Genomic DNA, 22,209 nt, shown 5'->3' on the forward strand with positions numbered 1-22,209 from the left:
TGTGCTGTGACCGGGGATCGAACCTGCAACCTTGGTATATGGAGACAATTGATCTAACCAACTGAGCCACCAGGCCTGGGGCCTGTTGTTCTTCGCAGGAAGTTCCTGCTCCCTGCCTGACCACGGTCTCCGGAGGGCTCCTCGCTCTTGCCACTTCTGCCACTACCTGCCCCACATTCCCCCAGAACTGCCTTTGCTAACGTGCTGCTTCCGTGGTCACGCTGACAGCTGCCCTCTGACACGTGGGAGGGTCTCGGGCTTCTCTTCTCAACTCTTTTCATGGGGAGAGAACTGTTTATGCCCCAGAGGAAACCACATTATCTGAGCAGGAAGGAAGTTTGCAACCAGGAGGATCAAATTTACCAAGTTCATCTTTTAAGGGTTTCTGGCCAGAGACATGACAGATTCTAAAGGGTCTCTCTCTCCTCTGGCATTGTGGGGACCAACAGCAGTGCCTGTCACTTCTCAGTATCCATGACTTTGAGGAAGACTTGGCTTTCTCTGTTAATATCATGCCTCCTTGCTCACTTCAAATCTATCACCCTCAATGATTCCTTCTGTGTTATAATCCACGTGGCCTTTGTAATGATCAAACTTGAGATTTTTTTTTTAAACAAACACTACCTTTAGAGATAAGGCAGTCATGCAAACTTTCATAAACAAATCAGCTGGGAAAATAGAGACCTGTATCTTCCCTCTCAAGCGTTCTGTGGTTCCCTGCCGGTTTTTCCCTGTATTACCTAATCCAGATGCTGGCTTTGGCAGCCACTCACACTCGAAGTAACCTCCAAGTCATGTGATTCCTTCGTCTCCCTTACACTCTCTAAACTCCCCTCCCGCTGCAGGGAGTAAGATGTCAGGCCCTGGGGTAGGGCCGCTCTTTTGGTGCCTTTAAATTTTTCTTTTCTGTTTTATTGATTCTAGAGAGAAGAGAGGGAGGGAGGAAGAGAGGGAGAGAATCACGGATGTGTGAGAGAAACGTCGGTACGTTGCCTCTAGCACGTGCCCTGACTGTGGACTGAACCTGCAACTCAGGCATATGCCCTGACCAGGAATCCAACCCGTGACCCTTTGGTTTGCCGGACATTGCCCAACCAACCATGCCACGCCGGCCAGGGCATTTTAGGTGTGTTAAATCTTTCGTTCCCACTGCCCTTCCCCTAGTTGAAGCTTAGAAAGAGACAATGCTCCATGGTGCAGCTCAGATTAAGAAAAATGATAAAGATGCTTCTTCCAAGCCCATTTTAGACATCTGTGCCAAATGGAGGCAAGTCATACTGACTTTTCACAGCATGTGTGAAAGGAGAAAGAAAAATGAGTTTAGGTTCACGTGCTTCTGAAACGATGAACAGAAAGGACGCATTTCCTGCATTAGTCACGTTTTGTGACTTTCCCACAATTACTTAAAACAAGCTTCCCGAACTGCGACATCCATACAAGAAGTGATTTCCACTGCAGATGGGGAGAGACGGACTATCTGGGTGACAACTGCGCAAGTGTCCCTGATCTATTTGCACAGAGAGTGGCAGGAAAACAAGTCAGGAGAAAGCGGCTTTCTGAGCTTCCGGTGCCCTAATTCCGTTCTCCTTTCAACAGGGCAAATTATTTTTCAGCACAGCACAGGCTGAAGTATTCTCGGTCCAAAGTGATTTGCCATGACATAAAGTGGATTCCCTCTTCAAGACCTGTTTCTGATTCAGCGTATTTCCAGTTAAAGTTATCATACAGTCCGTGGACTATTTTTTCTTTTGGTGTCCAGTTTGAGGACTTTTAGCCCTTGCACAGGTTTCTATAACCAACGTCACGACCAGGATCCAAGGTCATTCCATCAGCCCCCAAACTTCTCCCTGCTCTACATCTGTAGCCACACCCCTTCCACCCCAGTCCCAGCAACCAGGGACCAGTTCTCCACCTGCCCCATCCTATCTTTTTTGAGAACGTTAAATAAATGGAATCACACAGTGGTTAGCCTTTGGAGACTGGCTACTTTCCGCAGAATGTCTTTGACATTCACACAAGTTGTTGCACGGGCCTGTCATTCAAGCCTTTCTATTGCTGAGGAGTTACTGGGCATGCAAGCACCACAACATCTGTTGAAGGACATTTGGGTTATTTCCAGCATTTTTGGCAAGTCTAAAAGGTGCAGCTATGAACACGTACAAGTTTTCTTCTGTGAACATAGGCTTTAAAAACATCTTTCTTTTTTAACTTTAATGTAATTAATTTATTTTTAGGGAGGGCGAAGGGAGGGAGAAAGAGAGGGAGAGACACATCAATGGGTGGTTGCCTCTCGTGCGCCCCCTACTGGGGAACCTGGCCTACAACCCAGGCATGTGCCCTGACTGGGAATCCAACTGGTGACCCACTGGATTGAGGCTGGTGCTCAATCCATTGAGCCATATCAGCCAGGGCGCCACAGCTTTTTCAAAGTCCTATATACATCTATACATTTCTCAGCCTTTCCACCCAAACTTTTTGGTTAGTCTGTTGTGTGCCCCAGTGCTGGAATCTATCACAGAAGGGGGCAGGAACTAAAACATTTGGCACCGCCACCTCCATGCCCCCCAGCTAGCAGCTTTGGCCCTGGGCCAGTTCCAAGTTAAAGGAAATTAAGACTAGTCTTTCCAGCCAGTCTTTCGGGGAACCACCAGGCAGAACAGGACAAAGAATTACAATTCTTTGGGGATGAGGTCCTTTCTGCTTCCACTGGTACCAGGAATTCCAGCTGTTCTGTTTGGGGTTACCCAAACAGAGCAGTGCGGGGTGGGGGTGGGGGTGAGACTGGTTAGTTAAAATGCCTTAAAGCTCGCTTTCCAAAAAACAAAAAGCAACAGCAATGCAGCAAGCCCCAGCCATGTCTCTTGAATGAGCACTGCACAGACTGCTACAAGTCACTGGCTGATTTCCAGATTTCCAAAAAAGTTGATCCTGAAAGGTTTTTTTTTTCCCCATTGGGCCAGTTTTGCTATTTCTACTACAAAGGGGTGAAATTGGAGTTTCTTACTCGACCATTTTTTGTTCACTTCATCTCCCTGAGGAGTTCACTATGTTACCAAAGGAGGAGATGCCCCCCATATATACTCACATGCACTCAGGTTGGGGGTAGGTCTGTAGTTTCTAAATGACTTTATTTGGGGGGTTCCTTTTATTTTTCTTTTTTTAAAGATTTTATTTATTTATTTTTAGAGAGAGAGGAAGGGAAGGAGAAAGTGAGGGAGAGAAACATCAATGTGTGATTGCCTCTTGCACGCCCCCTACTGGGGACCCAGGCATGTGCCCTGACTGGGAATCGAACCGGCAACTCTTTGGTTCACAGGCTGGTGCTCAATCCACTGAGCCACATCAGCCAAAGCTGGTTGTGCCCCTCTCTACAGTCTCCCTGGTATGTCTAGTTCCCTGGAGCTCCCCCTTTTCGATTAGAAATCTAGGACTTGAATTAATCTGCTCAGACCTATGCTCCCACAACAAGGGTAGCATGATAATGTTGTGAGAATTAAATGAAATTGTGTATATAAAAGCACTTTGTGAACTGTAAAAGCTCTGCAGGTGCAAAATGGCATAACCATACGAAGTCAGTATAATTGCAAATCCACGTATGCTTTTATCTGGGTCTTAGTATGCCTATTAGTGAAACCTTAAAGTAGTCTAACTAAAATGCAGTTCCATTACAGCATTGTAAATAACAGTCCCCATTTTATTCCAATAATAGGTACAACAATATATCAATTTGGGGAAACTTTGTGATAATCTGCAAAAGAATGGCATAACTTCATTGGACTTTCCTGGACTCTTTCTATGAAACATAAGGCCCAAGTTCACATTCTCGTGGTAAGAGTCCCATGTGTCTTTCCTAAGGGCAGAGCTTACTTAGCACTGGGAGTTCTGTAGTAAACCAGTTATTAAAGCCTGTTTCATATGCAGTCAGCTTTTCATGTGCAACCAGCACCCTTCACCGGCAAGGCATCCCATAAATTACATGGGAACATTGCCTTAATGACAGAGCTAGATGCTCACGTAAAAACATAATGAGTGGAGCGACTGGGTCCAGTTCCTACTTGAAGAAATGCAGGTCTCAAGACCCCATGGCATTCCTGAGTTCTAAGGCCATTCCTGCCCTGTAATTTTATTCCAGGTCTAGAGAGCGTGCAGTTGTCTAATCCAGTCCAAATTTTACATCCAGCTATTTTCATCTCCACGCACTTCTTCCTACGGGGCTGCCTTTTAAGTTTCGTAATTGTAGGGAGAACGCCCAGGGTAGAGCGGCCTGTGCTTACCTACCGAGTTTTCACGGGAGAAAGGCTACACAAAGAACACGGCTTACGTCTTCCATCTGCCTTTCTTGTTCACTTGAACAAGCAAAATACTGGATAGTTACTAAAAGAATATAAAGCCCTCTAGCTCTCTATGCTGGATCCTTTTCTATACATGGACATGGCCACACTTTAGGCCTCCTTGGCTTCTGGAATTCGGGTGGTTGTCTCAATCATTTTCCCCTTTCTGGCCCAGTTCCACCTTCTGTTCAGGCCAGACTCTGTGGTCGGTCACTCAGCGAAGGTCTTATTAGTAGCCTAGGTTCCCTCTCCCTTCCTTCCAACGTGATGGTGGTGAATCCCTAACCCTTCGTTTAGCACCACCAGGGCTCCGGGGCTGGGCAGGGGCAGGTGGTCCCTGCAGGCAATGTGCTGGGTTCATTCATGCCACGATTTTCAGACACTCACGTGCCTGTGGTATCCCCACTGCTTGGTGCCTCGGACGCTATGCCTCACGCACCCTTTACTTTCTGTATCCTTGCCCTTGGGATGAAGGTCACGGAAGCCACACTGACTTGGCCCAACATGAAGTCATGTTATCTCATTTCAGTTCGCTCCCTTCCTACCGCATTCCCCCTAAAGGTGTGAGTTCAAATCCTCCCTACTGCCTTCAAGTCCGTAAGGTTGCTGGCCGATCCCAGTCTTTCTTCCTATGTTTCTGGACTTCCGGTTCCTATCAAACTTCCACCTTCACTTCAGTCTTTTATTTGTTCTTGAGAAGACTTGGTGTTCTGGCTGGGGTGTGGGGACCGGGACTCCAGTATGCTTTTGTCACTCTCTTTGGAAGCCAGTTGCCTGTACGCCACATGGGCTCTCACTCTGTCCTGTTCACGTGACAAGCTCAGTGGGGGAAGCTGATCCTGCCAGGAGAAGGGAAGTCTGCGGCAGTCCCCACTACTGGTCACTGAGTGGGTACGTCTAATTCTAGGCTGTGTATTTGCAAGAATGGCACCACTTCCTCTGGCACAATATTTACTACTAATAAAGCTGGTATATTTTTTAAAAATCTGTGTCTGGCCCTGGGTGGTGTAGCTCAGTGGTTTGAGCGCGGGCCTGCTAACCAAAGGATCATGGTTTGATTCCCAGTCAGGGCACAGGCCTGGGTTGCAGCCAGTTCCCAGCGGGGGACACATGAGAGGCAACCATACATTGATATTTCTCTCCCTCTCTCTTTCCCTTCCCCTCTGAAGATCAATGAATAAAATTAATTTTTAAAAAACTCTTAAAAAATGTGTGTCTGATATCTTTATGTATCCCTAAATTGCCTCTCCAAGTAGGTAAGGAACAAGAGTGTCATTTACGGAGCATATGAAAAGTTCCACATTTAACCCCACCCACCCTCCATTATCCAGACAACTGTGACCCCTATTAATTTACAGGATTAAAACATTCTGCCCTTGCTGGTGGGGCTCAGTGAGTTGAGCACCAGCCTATGAACTGAAAGGTCACCAGTTTGATTCTCAATCCGGGCACATGCCTGGGTTTCGGGCCAGGTCCCCAGTTAAGGGCTGGCAAGAAGCAGCTGATCGATGTTTCTCTCACACATCGATGTTTCTTTCCCTCTTTTTTCCGCTCCTTTCCCCCCCTCTCTAAAAAATAAAATCCAATCAAGACGTTCAGATGGGATCTTCCCAAATTTCTCTCCCATCCCTGCACGTTTGCCTTTCTACCACCTTTTCTGTGTCCAAGAAATCACCCACCCTCCTTTCTGAGACTGATCACTCTTTCAGGCTCCTCTCCTGGTTACGACCTCAACTTCTTTCCTTGTCATCTTTCTCGTAAAAGTCTCTATTACCAGCATCTTCTCTTCCTGGTCACTTGGGAAGAGACTGTCAAACAAGGTCTCAAGGCCACAGGGGGCTGATTACCTATCGAGCTGAGAGCAGACTTCCCAAGACCTTAACCCGGAACCACAAATCTGACAAGAAACCACTGAACCCAAAAGGCTTGGGGGGAATCAGAACCCACCAGTAGAAGGCTGGCTCCTCTAAGATCCAATGGTCTCGCCTTGAGTCAGGACCACCCGTATTTCAAGTGTAGCCTGCATACTTTGAAATATCACACACACAAAGCGACGTTTTTGTCAGTGGAAGAGAAGACATGAAAGAGTAAAAGGAGGAGGGGATAAGGAGGCACTGCACTCCACATACTCCCCAGACCTACAACAATAAACCGGTTATCATTAAATTTTGAGCTTGCTGCTAAGCTTCTTTCAAGGCAAGAAAAAAAGGAAAACTCCATGGATTTCATTGTCTGAGAAAAGGAAGTTGAATCGCTGACAAAGTTATGTCGGAAAAGATTCTTTCCAACTCCACTGCTCTTGAACCTGGGAACCCCTCCCAGGGGGTGTCCGACCTCACAAAACAAAGCGAAGACACCATGGTGTACTTAACAGTGGATTTGAAAGAGTCACAGAAATAGCCTTCAAGCGCTAATTGATAAGGATCCACATTCCTGATTATTAGCCAGTCCGATGAGGCCAGGATGTGACCTCGATTGTACGGCAGAAGGAATTTATAAAATGTTCTCTGACCAGCCCTCTTGGTTATCTGATGTTATCTCTTCCAAACAAACAACACCTGACAACAAGAACGTTCGTTTTGGTGTTGCTGATAGTAAGGGTTCTTTCCAACAATTATGGGTAGCAGACTTATTTGCATATTGAAACTGCTCCTAGTCCCTAAGAGCAAAACCAAAGCTTTGAACCCAGAGGGATACCCTGTTTGGTACTCCAGGAGGGAACCAATTAGATTTTCGCATTCAAATCAGCGGACAAACTTTTGAGCCATCAGTTGTTGAAAAAAAAACAGCCTCCTGCCATGTGGAGGTATGCGAGGCTCCCTGGCCTGGTCTCAGGCGGTGAGGTGGTCAGGGAAGCCTTCCAGAAGGAATTGGCATTTGAATAGAGATCCGAAGGATGAGGAGGCAGAGGGAGCAGCATGTGCAAAGTCCCTGTGGCAGGGAGGGAGCCGTGCCTTTGAGGCAATGAAGGCATGCCAGCAAGACTGGAGTTCTAAGCAGAGTCTGCTGAGTGGTAGCTTGTACCATCATGGCGGGTGGGGAAGTAAATCCAGACCTTGACTGTCAGTGAAGAAGAGGAAGGTGTCACAATGATCTGCTGACCGCGATGGCTGGCAGAGCTGAGAGCACAGAGCAAGTCCAAGTCCAGCAGGGAGGGACAAGTGCAGTGCCCAAGGGCACTAAGTGGCACGCTGGGTGGGGCTTTGGGTTGAGCTTACGGCTGCAACCCAGCATGGGGTCAACGAAAACCTGAGCCACGGTGGAAATTTCCTGCTGAAGGGCTACCTGTTGGATCTGACAAAGTGCTGACATCATATGATGAAAAGAAATGGTTAATGGTTAGAATTTTATATGTGGCTTTGCAAGCATTAGGGGAAAGCGTTGAATTTGGTTCCTGCAGTCATGGAGCAGCTACATGGAGACCACCATGCAATGAGGAGCAGCCTGCCCTGAGGAGCATCTTGCACAGAGGAGCAGCCTGCACGGAGGAGTACTAACAAGTGTGTCATTTCTTATAGGAACACATTTGCAAGACGGAATCATGCAAATCGCTGGCCCTGCTTTGGAAAGGTTCCCAGACAACAGGGAGGCCAGGACGGGCCTGACGCCAGCAGCGCCTCTCACAGAGGCTCACCCCTAACGAGACCCTGTGGTCCCCGTGGTACTGGACATGACACAGCTAAGAACAGGAAGATCAGCAAATGGTGACTCAGAAGAGAAAACTGTCAAATATACAGAGTGAGAGAAAGGGCAGAAACCTCTGAGTACTCAAAAAAGTTTGATTTTAAAAGTCATCCCTGGTGCCAAAACTTGGGGAAAAGTCGTTAATTTTGTTTCCTTGGCTCCTCAGCCCGTTTAGCTTTTCCCAGGCCCCACCTGCTTTGGCCACTGGTAGTCACCTGTGACTCAGCCGAGAAAGGGAACAGGACTGGCAGGAAGGCGTTCCCATCCCTGGTGGCAGCGGCGGCCAAGGGAAGCGGGAAGGAGCCTGTTTTTACTGCCGGGCACATTCATTCCGATGACGAGTGCACAGAGCCCCTGGAGGGAAATGCAATGTGGTAGCGGGCCTGATAACCACATTCCTGGAGCCCCGGTCCAAGAATGGCAGGAATTCAAACAACGCTTGGGGGAGGGGGAAGGGGAAGAGGCAGAGTGAAACAAAACACAATTTCCATGGTAAACGACTGGCTGTGATTAAGCCCAAGTTAATGTTTAATTGCAAACTGGAAATTTCTGATCATCAAGATGGGCATATGTCATCTTCCTATGGAGGAACAGTTGGTATATATGATTTAAAGATTTTATTTATTTATGTTTAGAGAGAGGGGGAGGGAAGGAGAAAGTATGGGAGAGAAGCATCAATGTGCTGTTGCTTCTTGAGCGCCCCCTACTGGGGACCCACCCTGCAACCCAGGCATGTGCCCTGACTGGGAACTGAACCAGCAACCCTTTGGTTCACAGGCTGGTGCTTAATCCACTGAGCCACACCAGCCCAGGCATAGCGGGTACATTCTGAAAGCTCAGACATCACTGTGAACATAGCAAGGACATGTTTTAAAGTTTTACGGAACATATATCTTATTAAGGCCAAAAGTGGGGGCGGGTAACTCTGGAGTTTGGTGGGTTGTATTACAAGGTGACTAGTTCTAGGAGGTGAGAGAGGCCAGAGACCTGCAGCTGCCAGGGCTGAGGAAGAGTCACTGTCCTGAACACACACCAGGGAGACTTCAAGGTGTGTCACGAACTCTGTTGTCACTTGGCAGCCCTTGACTGGGAAGTGTGCTGAAATATCCTTTTGGAAGTCCTACCAGGTTTTCCTGCTTACCAGTAAACATGTGTATCTATAAGGGAAACGTGAACTCTGAGTGCCCAAGGACATAAAGATGACTAGAGAGTTTCCTTAGGCATATCTCCTCTATGCTCCTTCTACGCACATTGTTGGTTAAACTCTCAGGAACAATTTATTTTTTAATCAATTATCATGATCTTCACCAAACTTCAATTGCTTGAAATGATAAAGGGTCTCAAGAATTAGGTGATTAAAAAAAATGTATGTCATGCAGGTTTCTTGTTCCTGTCTACTCTTTGCTGGTTGCCCTTTGCCAGTTGCCACAAGAGCGACACAGTAAAGTTGGGGGAAAGGCCCCGCCTCCTGTCCCTCCTGACCTGCCTTTATTCGCTCATTCATTGATTCACGTACCCATTCATTCATTCATGCACTCATTCATTCATTCATTCATTCTGCATTTATTAAGCTCCCTGATCCGGATGATGGTGATTCTCTTGGGATCCCGGATGTAAAAGGGTCTGAAACACAGACTCGAGCCTTGTTTAGAGGTTTCCAGCCTCTTTGGGGCACAGACACCTGTGCCGCCCTTACAGTTCCTGGTCAAGGGAGGTCGACTCCTAAGGGGAGACTACCGTTGGTCAAGAAAACCAAATGGCTGGAGCGAGAAGAAAGGTGGCTTCCAGACAAGCCACCCAGCCCTGGGGCTGACTGTTCTGGCCGTAGATCCTGGGTCTTATAGCAAATGGCCCTCGTGCAGGGGTGGCCAAGAAAGTAGGGCTTTTAGTTTGGTGTGGGCCTGGACTATTGGTCATAAATTCATCCTTCACTTCTATATACGGCACACAACTATCCCCTAGAAAACACGTAAAAACGAGAAAGTCTGAATAAACCAGACAACTGGGAATGCATGTTTAAATGGACTTTGGCACCCCACCCCTCCCAGACTGGGGCGGAGGAGCCCGCCAACCCGAGGCCCCGAGTGGGCGATGCGCAGGGCACACCTCTCGCAGGTGACACGGATGCGCTCGTCGCTGGACGACTGCTGCTCGTCCTCCTTCTCCTGGAAGTGCTCCTGCACGCACTGCTCCTCAAACTCGTGCAACCTCTTCAGCTCCTCCTCGCTGAGAAACAGCTCTGCAAGGACAGGGTTTGCCGAGTGAGATCTCGCGATAGCTGCGAAGACTCAAGCTCTAGGAGTCTTTGTGAATTTCACAGCCCAGCCTCACTGCGCCTAGTTTACTCAACTCTCCCGATTGCCCGTTATGCAAGAAGAGCTGGCAATCAGCAACGATCTTCCCGACGGAGCAAAATGGCTCAACACACACACACACACACACACACACACACACACACTCTCTCTCTCTCTCTCTCTCTCTCTCTCTCTCTCTGCAGCTTATTCAGAAAGTGAAGCCAAACATAATTTTCTGGGAAACCTTTTGCACGAGGATAGAGTCGAGGGTGCTGCATATTTTCCCCATGATCTTTAAGAGAAGTACATTGAAACACTTTGAAAGGAACCCTGATTCAACAACAGAGGAGTTTACTTTCAAGAACTCAATTTCTCACCTCGTTCTGAGCGGGCTTTCAGTAATTAATTGATAAATCCATGAAACTAGAATAAAAATCATCACAAAATAACAAGCGTTGTCCGAAGAACAGCGGTTAGGTGAGAGTGTTGCATTCTCACACATTTAAGGGGTTTAATAAGTTTTCTGTGAGGGTGTCCCATCGGAAAGCCCTTGTGAAATTAGCCCCGGAAAGAAACGAAAGTGGTGCGCGTACTCAGTCCGCGGTCCTGCTCATCTTGGTCCCCTTCTCTTTTCTTCCTACAGCGACCACTCAGACGCATGGCGATTATGTAGATGTGACTTAAAATGATCATTGGTGGAGGTAGGACTGGCCGGTCATGAAACGTCATAATCAGCTGATACCGCTGGAATTTCCACACTTGATTGGATATGGACTTCACTTCAAAGAAGGTGTTGCTTTAAAAAGAACACATTTTTAGTTAGTTACATTACTGTTTACGTGATTTTCCACAGCAATCGGAGTCACATTGAAATGACAAGACACAGTGAAATGGCCTTGTAGTGCAAGCCCCTTGTTCTAATTCCTAGATAACTGTCTTCCAGTCTATTGATCACTGTGAAGATCATCTACATTCAAAGGCATTTTATTCATATAAATACTAAATGAGAATATTGAAGCCCTGGCTGGTGTGGCTCAGTGGACTGAATGCTGGCCTGCAAACCAAAGGTCACCAGTTCAACTCCCAGTCGGGGCACATGCCTGGGTTGTAGGCCAGGTGTGTGAGAGGCAACCACACACTGATGTTTCCCTCCCTTTCTCCCTTCATGGGAGAAACACACTGATGTTTCTTCTCCTCTCTCTAAAAATAAATAAATAAAATATTTAAAAAAGAAAACAACCAAAAAAGGATATTGGATCACTACCTACTGCTCTCTTGAAAAATCACACTGCCATCTACAAACTCACATGCTCAAGAAATTTTATTCCATATATTTAAAGGCATGAGCCATTCAACTCAGCACTTGGAAGTAATTAAACTTTCATCTCAGACTACTTTCTTTTCGGTAACTGAATGGGTTACTTACTGAACTTATTTGATCAAAGATGCACTATTTTGGATGTTGGGTAGATACCATCTTTGTCCTTTCATTTCCAGTGGGAGGAAGTAAGGGCGCAGTTGCTAGAAAGTTGGAATCACGATCTAGCGCGTTTTCTACCAACATAGGGACCTCAGAGAAGCCAGTTAATCTCTCGTGACCTGTACTTTCTCGCTACTCAAACCTGGTGCATTCGCATTCTCTTCAATGTCCTGGTCAGCGCTAAGATTCTATATTTCTGCCATGGATTTTCCCCCCATATTTTTCATCTTAGAAGCTACAGTAGAATATGAACAGTGAAAGGACAGCAAATTCATAGTTATTAACAACCACACCTAAAACAAAAGCAAACTAAAAGGACAGCTAGATCAGGAGTGGAAACATAGAAATGAAGATCTCAAGGAGGGTTAGCAACAGGGGAGTGGGAGGAGGAGAAGGGGGGAGAAGGTACAGAAAATAAGTAGCATAGACAGTAGATAGAAAATAGATGGGGGGCAAGAATAGTATGGGAAATATAGAATCTAAAGAACTTGAGACACATGGTCATAAACTAAAGGGGGGGTAATGGGGATGGGGAGGTAGGGTGGAGGGGAATGAAGGGGGGGAATAGAACAACTGTAATGGCATAATCAATAAAAAATAAATAAATTTAAAGTTAAAAAAAGAAGCTACAATAGTCTTTTTCAACATTTATTAAGCATGATCACATACTCAGTACATCATGCCAAAATGGTCAAGTTCTATAAGAAACTTGACTTTCGATTCAAGCCATCTTTTTTTCTAGATCATTTTATTTACTATTCTATCAATGATAAAGGAATGTAATGTTACATCAATTGTCATGGCTTATGAAGTTAACCTTGTTTTCTGTGCCTCTGATAATGAAGGAAAGGTACAACTGAATCAAATCTCCTCTACCTCAGGGGACTTTCATCTAAGAAACTATTTTCTTGAGATTGAAATATCTCCTCAAGCGTTCCAATACTAACTGAGATGAAATTTCAGTGCATTTCAGTGCTCGCTTCGGCAGCACATATACTAAAATTGGAACGATACAGAGAAGATTAGCATGGCCCCTGCGCAAGGATGACATGCAAATTCATGAAGCGTTCCATATTTTTTCAGAAGCGGAAACATATAAATGAAGATCTCATGGAGGGTTAGCGACAGGGGAGTGGGAGGAGGAGAAGGGAGAGGAGGTACAGAAAATAAGTAGCATAGACGGTAGGTAGAAAATAGATGGGGGGCAAGAATAGTATGGGAAATATAGAATCTAAAGAACTTGAGGCACATGGTCATAAACTAAAGGGGGGAATGGTGGGGGCGGGGGATGCAGGGTGGAGGGGAATGAAGGGGGAAAATAGAACAACTGTAATGGCACAATCAAGAAAATAAAAAAAATTTTAAAAATAAGCAAAAAAGTTAAAAAATTTAAAAAAGAAATTTCAGTACATTTCAAATCAACTCTTGATTTATCAATGCATTAAGACTGAGTAAGGTGGAACAAAAACACACTGCAGAAATTCGACCCTTTTCCAAGCCCTGGTGACATTCTGTGTGAATGCATGCAGGCCTGGGAGAGTTCTGCTGAAACCAAGGCTCTCTAAAGTAATCGATAACAAGTGCATGGCTGTCGGCCATGACACGTACTTGAAGACCGCGATGAGCAGGTTCACCAGCAGGATGTTGGCCACCAGCAGGTAGCACGCCATAATGGCCGGGGTCAGCCAGGCGCCCGGGATGCAGGGAGGGAGCCGCTTGCCTTCCTCGTCATACTGGTTATCCCCACAGGGAGCTGCAAAAAAAGTTTGTCTTTCTGTGCTTGCTTTCCCATGGAATGAAAGGAATAACATACGTTCTTTTTCCATAGGCTATTAGATGACCTATTTCTCTTCTGCTATGATTTTTCTTCTGTGCAAACTACTAATTCATACAAAGAAGATAAGAAACTCCTTTCTGAACTTACTTCCTAACTTGCTGTGTTTATAAACATTTTCCCATTTCTTGACTGTGTTTCTCACATAGAGAAGTTGTTCATTTGTAAGCAGCTAAATCTATCTCTGTGGTTTTCTTCTTTACTATTACCCATGAGAAAGGTATTGTGTTTTCTCATTATTTAACATCAGCTTATGTTGTCTTCTTGGTTTCACTCCTGATTAACTTGGGAAATAATTTTGTTCTAGGGTCACAGGTAAGGCTCCCTCTACCCCCACATCCCTCAGGCGACTGTTCTGGTGCCATGTTTGAAAAATAACCTTTTCTCTCTCATGTGAAATACCACTGTGATCAAACGGGACCTTATCTCCTGGGGAAAAAAAACAGGAAGATGCCAGCAGTGATGAGGGAAGCGATCTCCATCAATTTACTTACTTACTTATGCACTTCTTACATATTTGCAGTTTTAAAAAATATTAAAATGAGCCCTGGCTGCAGTGGCTCAGTGGATTGAACATGAGCCTGTGGCTGAAAAGGTGTGGGTTTGATTCCCAGTCAGGGCACATTTCTGGGTCGTGGTCTGGTCCCTGGTTGGGGGTGTGGGAGAGGCAGCCAACTGATGTTTGTCTCTCCCATCGATGTTTCTCTCCCTCTCTTTCCCCTTTCTTCCCCCACTTTCTGAAAATAAATAAATAAAATCTTAAAGATGCACGAGAGAGACATCTATCAGTTGCCTCTCATGCGCCCCCTACTGGGGACCTGGCCTGCAACCTAGACATGTGCCCTGACTGGGAACTGAACCTGTGACTCTTTGGTTCACAGGCCAGTGCTCAGTCCACTGAGCCACACCAGCCAGGGCAATAAATAAAATCTTGTAAAAAATAAGAATAAATTAAGCTAATTCACCTTAAATTTTTTTAAATAAATAAGTATTCACATGAAAAAAACCAAAGAAGTATTTGCACCCAGGGTAAGATTATCAGGAATCAGCTAAGGAAGATCCTAATTCATACACACGTTTCATTTCATTCACATGCAGTCATCACTTCTGCATAAACTTACGATTAATTTCCATGGCGTAGACTACATAGCGATTGAGAAGCGGGTTTTGTTTTTTCGTCGTGACAGGAAGGAAGGAAAGAAAATAAGAGCACAGTTGAAAGTAAAATGATTAGCAACACAAGACATGCAAAATCTTCAAGCTTGGGGATTACAGATTTGCACTTAGAAACAGTGATCTATTTAGCATTGTATGCATTATCAATTCTAGAAAATGTATACATAGCTCACGAATATTTATTTCACCGTGTGTATAAGCAACAGCAAAAGCTCAGCAGTTAAAAATACTGTGACAAACAGACAAGGCAACTGGCAGATGACCCTCTCGCTGGACAGGTTAACCAGGAAGGCACCTGCTGTGACCCAACACGAACACCTCCCGGGCGCAAATAAATGAGCAAATAAATACAAAATAAGCATGTTACGCTCAGGTCAGGAATCCAAAACCTACAAGAATCCTGTGACTGAACATAGCGTCACTTCCAGTTTACTTCTCCCTTCTCTCATTCCCCAACTGAATGTAAAAAACACCAATAAAAATGTTATGAATTATGTCCGGATCCAGGGACTGTTAGCGTTTATGTTTAAGGTTTTATTTTGTGTTTGGCTAGCTAAAAGTCTTTGAGATCAAATTAGATTTATTTATTTATTTATCTATTTATTTATTGGTTCTGCTTACCAATAATTGACTTTGAGGTACTTGTGATAATAATGTGTCCTGAACCAGGTTATAAAAGCTAGGTGGAGGCATTTTGTGATCCATTTATCAGTCTGGCTCACTGGCTGTGGGTAGATAGACTGACTGACAATCTTGCGTTTCATACAAGGGGACGATGTTCAAAACCTTCTCTCCCCAGTGGTGAGGAAAGGAGAATTGACTTGGGGTGGTGAACACACAATACAATATACGGATGATGTATGATACAATGGTACACCTGAAATCTATATAATTTGATTAACCAATGTTACCCCAATAAATTCAATAAAAAAATTTTAAAAGATTTTATCTATTTTTAGACAGAGGGGGAGGAAAGGAGAAAGAGAGGGAGAGAAACATCAATGTGTGGTTGCCTCTTGTGCGCCCCCTACTGGGGACCTGGCCTGCAACCCAGGCATGTACCCTGACTGGGAATCAAACCAGTGACCCTTTGGTTTGAAGGCCAACGCTCAACCCACTGGGCCACACCAGCCAGGGCAATAAAATTTTTTAAAAAGACCTTGTACTCCCCAGAGGGGGAACACTGGAAACAGCAGACCTGCTACTGTATCTGATGCTTTATGATAACGCAAACACACGGGGGAAAGTTTTGGTGCGGACAGGACAGCGGGCCTGAAGAGTCTCGGTCACTGTCCGCGTACAGGGACACGTGAGCTCACCTTCCCTGTGGCGACCAGCTCAACCTGGGGAGGAGCTGGGATCTGCATCCCCCAGAAATCCCCGAAGCATCATGGCTCACTTCCTCTGCTAGCACCCAGGTTACTGCCAAAAACTTAAAAACTAGCACTCCACCAGTAAAGAAGAAGTTGATGCCCGTGTGGCAAAAGAACATGGTGGCTTGACAAAGAGGGTGACATGCGACACCAGCACCCTGTCAGGCTCACTGTCTCATTCTGACAAAATGCTGCTGCCAGCTCTCTCTTGAGGATGAAAGAGATCAGGCCAATGACACTTCAGGACATTGGGATTGGAACTACAGCCATAGGCTAGGTCAGTCCCCATGTCCAGCTAAAGGGCCAAGAGACTCAGAATTCCAGCCGATAGTTTTAGAGCAGAAGGAATGAGCAACATTTCAAAAATCTACCTTTCATAATCTGCATTTACTTCTTCAGAAAACCATTTGATGTCTACGGCAGAATACAAAAAATACTTTGGGCCCAAACGAACACACACTCTTCCGTTAATCTGGGTCTGATCATCTTCCTCGGAAGCAGGGAAGAGAATCTTACTATGAAGTCTATTCTTACGGTCTATCTGGTCCGCAAACACCTCCCCATAAATCATCCAGTAGGGCATGTAGAAGATGTTTCGGGCCAGTTTCCAGGAAGGCTCCTCGTCTGGGTGCAAAATGGCCTGCCGGGCGACTCCGAAACTCATCAGCACAACCAGCATTATGACCACGAAGTACAGCATGTCAATCATCTGAGTAGAAAGAAAATGTGTCTCTCGGGCCAAGTTCACAGGGCCCATGCTATTCATCGCCCTCTCCAAAGGCTTCATCGGTGCTTAATTGGGATGAAGAAAGACCCCTTGCTTTCTCTCCATCCCATCCACGGGCTATTTTTCTCCTTCCCACAATGCATATGTCTTATTCTACAACATCGCTATCTTCATCTCTCTTTTGCTTCTCCTGCTGCCCATAAACAAATATTCTTCTAGGCACTTCAACTGTAAGTGAGAAACAAAGGACTTATGGGAAAATTCGTGCATTTGAACGAGAATCTAAGGAGTTGGAGGAAAAGCTATCTGAGGAGGTAGGTAACAAGATGATGAATTGAGAATACACACTGGTATGTATTCTGTTCCTTATTCAAGTGCGGCGTAGTTACAATGAGCGAGGCTGGTTACTGGATACCGAACTGGTGTTAATTTCTAATTTTGAACACCCCTGAAGGCGAAGGTCCTTGACTGGAGAAGCGGGACTATAGATCCTTTTGCTTTGAGCTGCTTGCAATATAAAGAATTATTTCTTCTAAACGTGGGAGACTTCCTTTCTTCTGGGACCCGTCCTAGCACTGATGCTGTTTCAGGGGATGCAAGGAAAATTTGCTGGGTCAGTCTCGGTTTCAGATTCTACGGCCTGTTCTGGAGGAGCAGTTGCCAAGGATTTGGGTTGACCTAATCCCACAAACAGCTTGTGTCTGCTCCAGGTCAGGGCTCAGGGGCCGAAGATTGTCTGGAATACAGGCGGAGAATGACCCTGGGGTCCCTTTGTCCCCGGCTTTGACTGCGTGCTAGGAGGTTATCAGTCAGCTCATTGGAGTGTGTGGGCGTGCATACAGCTGGCCCTTGACTCGTGTCTGTCAACTGGATTTTCAGTTATTTTTTTTAAGATTATTTATTTATTGAGAGAGGGGGAGGGAGGGAGAAAGAGGGAAAGGAAGATCGATGTGTGGTTGTCTCTCGTGCGCTCCCTACTGGGGACCTGGCCTGCCACCCAGGCACGTGCCCTGACTGGGAATCCAAGCAGCGACCCTCTGAGTCGCAGGCTGGCGCTCAGCCACCGAGCCACACCACCTGGGGCTGGATTTTAAGTTACTAACATGTAGGAGAACTAGATATCTAACAGCAAAAAACATCTCCCATAAGAAACCAACTGCAAGGACACCCAGCCTCACGTCCAAACCACTGCCTGGGTGTCTCGCGCTGCTCACAGGCGTCGGTACGAACCATCTTTCCGATCATCATCACGTAGGGCCCCAGGTACTTGTTGACGCCGAAGATGTCCAGGACGCGGATGTACCAGAAGATGATGTCCACACAGTAGATGACGCGGCCGTAGCCCATGTACGGCTGCCTCTGCAGGCGGAGGACGGCCCCGATCATGAACACGGAGATGGCCACGAGGTCGGTGATGTTCCAGTACTCCTGAAGCCAGACTTTTATTTTCTGGCTGAGTTTGCCTGGTTCCGACATAAGGATCTGAAAGCCAGGCCGAGGCACAATGAGCAGGCAGCTCCGGGCGGGACGTCTCACCTCAGAACCTCGGGCGGACGGGAGTGGCGGAACATCTGGGGCATCTGGTTCCCTTTCCTACCCGGGCCCTGCAGACGCCACTCTGCTCAGGCAGACAGAGATATCTAGAAAGGGAAATTCCAGGGAGTCCTCTGGATTCCTAGAGTCAGTGTTTCGCAAGCTCTCAGGAAATGCCTTCTAAGTGATATCCTCTGGCTGTAGCTAAAGCAGCCGCCTCCCCATCTCTTTTCTAATTCTCTGGACGTGCGCCTGTTAGCTGACACTGCGGGAGGAAAAAGCTCTGGAGAGCAGCCGTCGTACCCTTGTAGTTCTGCAGAAGGGCAAGCCACACAATGGAGAGGGCAGGACAGGCCGGGAGATGTTTATTTGCCAGAATTCCTTTGCAGTTTAGATAGGAGAAGTTTGGGGGGGGGTGGGGAGGGAAGTTCACCTTGGTTTCCCCCTACTTGAGTTCTTACCCTTTGAAAATCACTGATTAAAAATCACTACTTCCTCCCCAAGTAAAATCGCAAATATGTAGCAACCAGCATTGCGCTGGCGCACACAGAGCTACCCCCAGGGACACAGTTCGGTGTGCAGTAGGTGGGGTTCTGGGGTGACAGGTGGCACCCCGTTAGTGATGGAGACTCTGGGTAGATCCCAGGAACCCCGGGGTGGGAAGGAGTGGTGACTATTTGTGAACCAACAGAGAAGGGATTTTACAGTTTAACAACCTAAGTATGTGCCCTGATAAGGAATTGAACCTGCAGATTTTTGGTGTACGGGACGACACTCCAACTAACTGAGCCAGCCCGCGAGGGCTATGTTGCCTCGTGTTTTACTTTGCAGGTTCACATGCAGTTGGATGCAGAAGGCATCAGGCAAGGCAATGGAGTAAACTTGGGGTGGCAGCCCCCCCAAAAGGAAACCCTCTTGGGACTCAGGATTTGCATGATGCCAGCTCACAATGAGGCGCTCCCTCTGGGCTGAAGTCGGGGGTGGTGGGGCGGGAGCAGGGGCGGGCTTCGGAAGCACTCGCCTCTCGGATTTTCTCCAACGCCAGGGTCACAATGTAGGAGATGACGACCCATTCCTGGAGACAGGGCCAGCGGTCCATGCGCACCAGGATGACGTAGTTGAACAGCAGCAGGTAGCCCAAGTACGAGATCTGAACAACAGGAAAAAGTAAAAAACAAAAAACCTGTGAGCCGTGTTGAGGGAGATCGCCCGCTCTGGAAGGGAGTCTGGAAGCATGGCTTACGCCTGACGCATCTTGTAAAGCCGATTTTCATTTCCCTCTGGGCTGACTCATTAAGAGGGGCCCTTCCATCCACGTCCCCAATTCAGGCAGAGACCTCGAGGTGGGAGGGAGGCCATCTGTACTTTAGTACCATGTGGGTGCTGACAGGTGACTTTCTAAGTGAAGATAGATTTGTGTGACAGTCACCCTCGTGGGGAAATCAGGGCATTGCCCGAAATTATGATAAACAGGGAAACCATTAATAGTTTACTGGTATGGCTTCTACATTCCTGGAAACCAGACCGTGTGACTGGCTCCTCCCTGCCTCTCAGATTTCCCTCCCAAAGCTCTCTCCACCGCCAACGTCAACGCCAACGGGCGTGGGAGGCTTGAAGGGAAGACAATGAGCTGTCTGCTCAGGCACACAGCGCTGTCCCGAGTCCCCTCAATTAGCACCGGCAACAGCGTCCCTGTCTTTGTGACAAGATGAGGGGTGGGAGTGAGTGATGAGATTCAGGGAAGTGGTCTGAAGTTCATTGTCAGAGCTGGCACAGGCCCCTGCTGAAGTCCTGGGGGTGGGGTGTGGCTCGCCATTGTGTATTTGGATCAGGCAATCCTTTTTTTTTTTATTTCTATAACCCTGACCGGGGTGAAGCACACTCCTTGCACCCACTATCATTCGGTGCAAGCGGAGTGGAGGCAGAAGTCTCAAATGTGCTCACTGTTGTCCCCTGGGAAGCTACTCAACCTGTGACCTCGCCCCCACACTCACAGGCAGCACTTGTTGGCACTGGGACGAGCCCCGAGGTTGAGAAGCCTGGGCTGGGGCTCCCTGGCCTCCTGGCCCTGCCCTCTTCAGAGGCATCTGAGCCGTCCTGCCAGCCAGGGACACTGCTGGTCCTCAGAGGCTTCTGACCAGAATACGTGGGTGACAGAGGCTTTGGGCATGTCACTCCCTGTGGCTGCGGGAAGGTGGAGTATCCAGGCCCACACCTGGCCTGAGTCCCTGGGCAGCCCCCTCCCCAGGTGTCACGTCCCAGAGCTCTGCCTCTGCTCCCAGCTCACCCGGGCCACGGCTGGATCGATGGGCAGGGACCCAGCTTCCCACATTCTGTCACCTGGTAGTATCCAGTGCCTAAAGGAACCACAGTGCCTGGAGTGGGCGTGGCTTGGTGCTTGGGCCTTTGTGAGAGGTCTCGTCCCTCCCACGTGGCTGTAGGAGCCACAGGGGACTGCCTCCCCTGCTGTGACCACCTGCAGCTGGACCAGTTTCCCCCAGGGCCTTCTATTCTGCTCCCGTATCACTGTTCTCTTTTCCATCCACCTGCGGAAGCCCCAGCAGGGGCAAGGCTGGGGCTGCCCTCACTCCCAGTGGGCCGGATTCCTGGAGTGGCCACCAAAGGCGCCAGAGGACAGTGCATGGCCAAGCGGGTCAGTGCGGTGTGCACTGCCGAGTGGAGAGGCCTTGGTTGGCTCCCTTACTCTGGGAGTCACTGATCAAAGCTCGGCCACACTCTTGCAGCAACCCCGCCAACTTCCTGCAAGACAGGAGGTTGGGTTTGCTTCTCCCATCACTAGCCATCCTGTGTATGTTTAAACAAAAGTATACTTTGCTCAGTTTGTCTCACTAAAGACATCTGAACAAGTCTTTGTCTTAAGTGAATAGAATGGGGCAATTTTGCGTCGTGAAGTGGTGTATTTGGTACATTTCTACATACGTCTAAATACATGACAGTATAGCGAGGTCCAGTTTTAGGTGAGGATCTGAATTAGCTCGTTTCATTTTAACAATTCATTTTAATTTGGTGAGTTTTAAGCACCTTATGAAGCCCTTGATATTGTTCCTTTTTAAAAAGAAATTAGATTTTTCCGAGGTAGCACTTGTCCATAACACGTAAATTGCAGGTGCCCGCGCTTCCTGCCAGAAGTCCCATCCCTTTCCAGCCCTGACGACTGTCTCAACCCTAACGTATCTGACTGTCCCAACCGGGCGACAGGGCCAGGGAGAAGGGGGGCCTTACCGTGTAGAACCAGAACTTGACAATGGGAGCATTGTAGAATTCACAGATCTTCGTCCCGATGGGGATAGTCCTTTGCTTTTTGTGCTCATTCTCCTCGTCTCCCTTTCTCGAGCCGGCGTCTGCGCTCGCGTCCTGGAAAACACGGCAGGCAGGTGGCTAGGTGGGAAATGCACCATGCCCCCACACTATTTCACAGACAGGTGGCTTTCAAAATTAAGAATTATAAAAAATCCCCCCCCCCCAAAGTCTTCAATGATTGCAGTTTCTAAATTCACAGTGAGAGAAACCTCAATGATTTTGAAAACAAGAGCAAATTGATGCTCGCATGGGGCAGGGTAGCACTGACCCCAGGTTCCTCTTCCTTTTCTTTGCCGTCTTCGTTCTCCTTGGACGTCTGATAAGAGAAGTCATCGTAGGTGCGGAATTCCAAGAACAGGATGGTGGGGGGGAGAAGAATTCCCATGATTACCTGTGGGTGGTGAGAAAAGGATTTTTCAGCTATGTCGATTCTCATAACTTTCCCCACCACTGATA

At 47.3% G+C, this 22,209-nt stretch overlaps 1 protein-coding gene and 1 non-coding gene across 4 annotated transcripts in view; one reads left to right on the forward strand and one right to left on the reverse strand.

The window, feature by feature from the left end:
- TRPM1 (transient receptor potential cation channel subfamily M member 1) overlaps nucleotides 1-22,209 on the reverse strand; it is a 72,652-nt gene that overhangs the window by 4,858 nt on the left and 45,585 nt on the right. The window contains exons 18-26 of one of the 3 annotated variants that reach the window (XM_037145888.2): nucleotides 22,022-22,144; nucleotides 21,676-21,807; nucleotides 19,454-19,582; nucleotides 18,130-18,381; nucleotides 16,707-16,881; nucleotides 14,745-14,765; nucleotides 13,398-13,542; nucleotides 10,903-11,105; nucleotides 10,122-10,254 (exon numbers count right to left, since the gene is read on the reverse strand). In XM_037145888.2, the coding sequence (XP_037001783.2) occupies nucleotides 10,122-10,254; nucleotides 10,903-11,105; nucleotides 13,398-13,542; nucleotides 14,745-14,765; nucleotides 16,707-16,881; nucleotides 18,130-18,381; nucleotides 19,454-19,582; nucleotides 21,676-21,807; nucleotides 22,022-22,144 (1,313 nt within the window). Of the gene's footprint in view, nucleotides 1-10,121; nucleotides 10,255-10,902; nucleotides 11,106-13,397; nucleotides 13,543-14,744; nucleotides 14,766-16,688; nucleotides 16,882-18,129; nucleotides 18,382-19,453; nucleotides 19,583-21,675; nucleotides 21,808-22,021; nucleotides 22,145-22,209 lie in introns of all 3 variants that reach the window. The other 2 variants (XM_053658931.1, XM_053658932.1) reach the window with 2 other exon arrangements.
- On the forward strand, nucleotides 12,762-12,868 carry LOC119049812 (U6 spliceosomal RNA). Its single transcript, XR_005082622.2, has one exon. It is a non-coding gene; the product is annotated as a U6 spliceosomal RNA (small nuclear RNA).

The sequence above is a fragment of the Artibeus jamaicensis genome, unplaced genomic scaffold (genome assembly GCF_021234435.1).
Source record: "Artibeus jamaicensis isolate MK-2021 breed Jamaican fruit bat unplaced genomic scaffold, CSHL_Jam_final scaffold_612, whole genome shotgun sequence".
Classification (NCBI taxonomy): domain Eukaryota; kingdom Metazoa; phylum Chordata; class Mammalia; order Chiroptera; family Phyllostomidae; genus Artibeus; species Artibeus jamaicensis.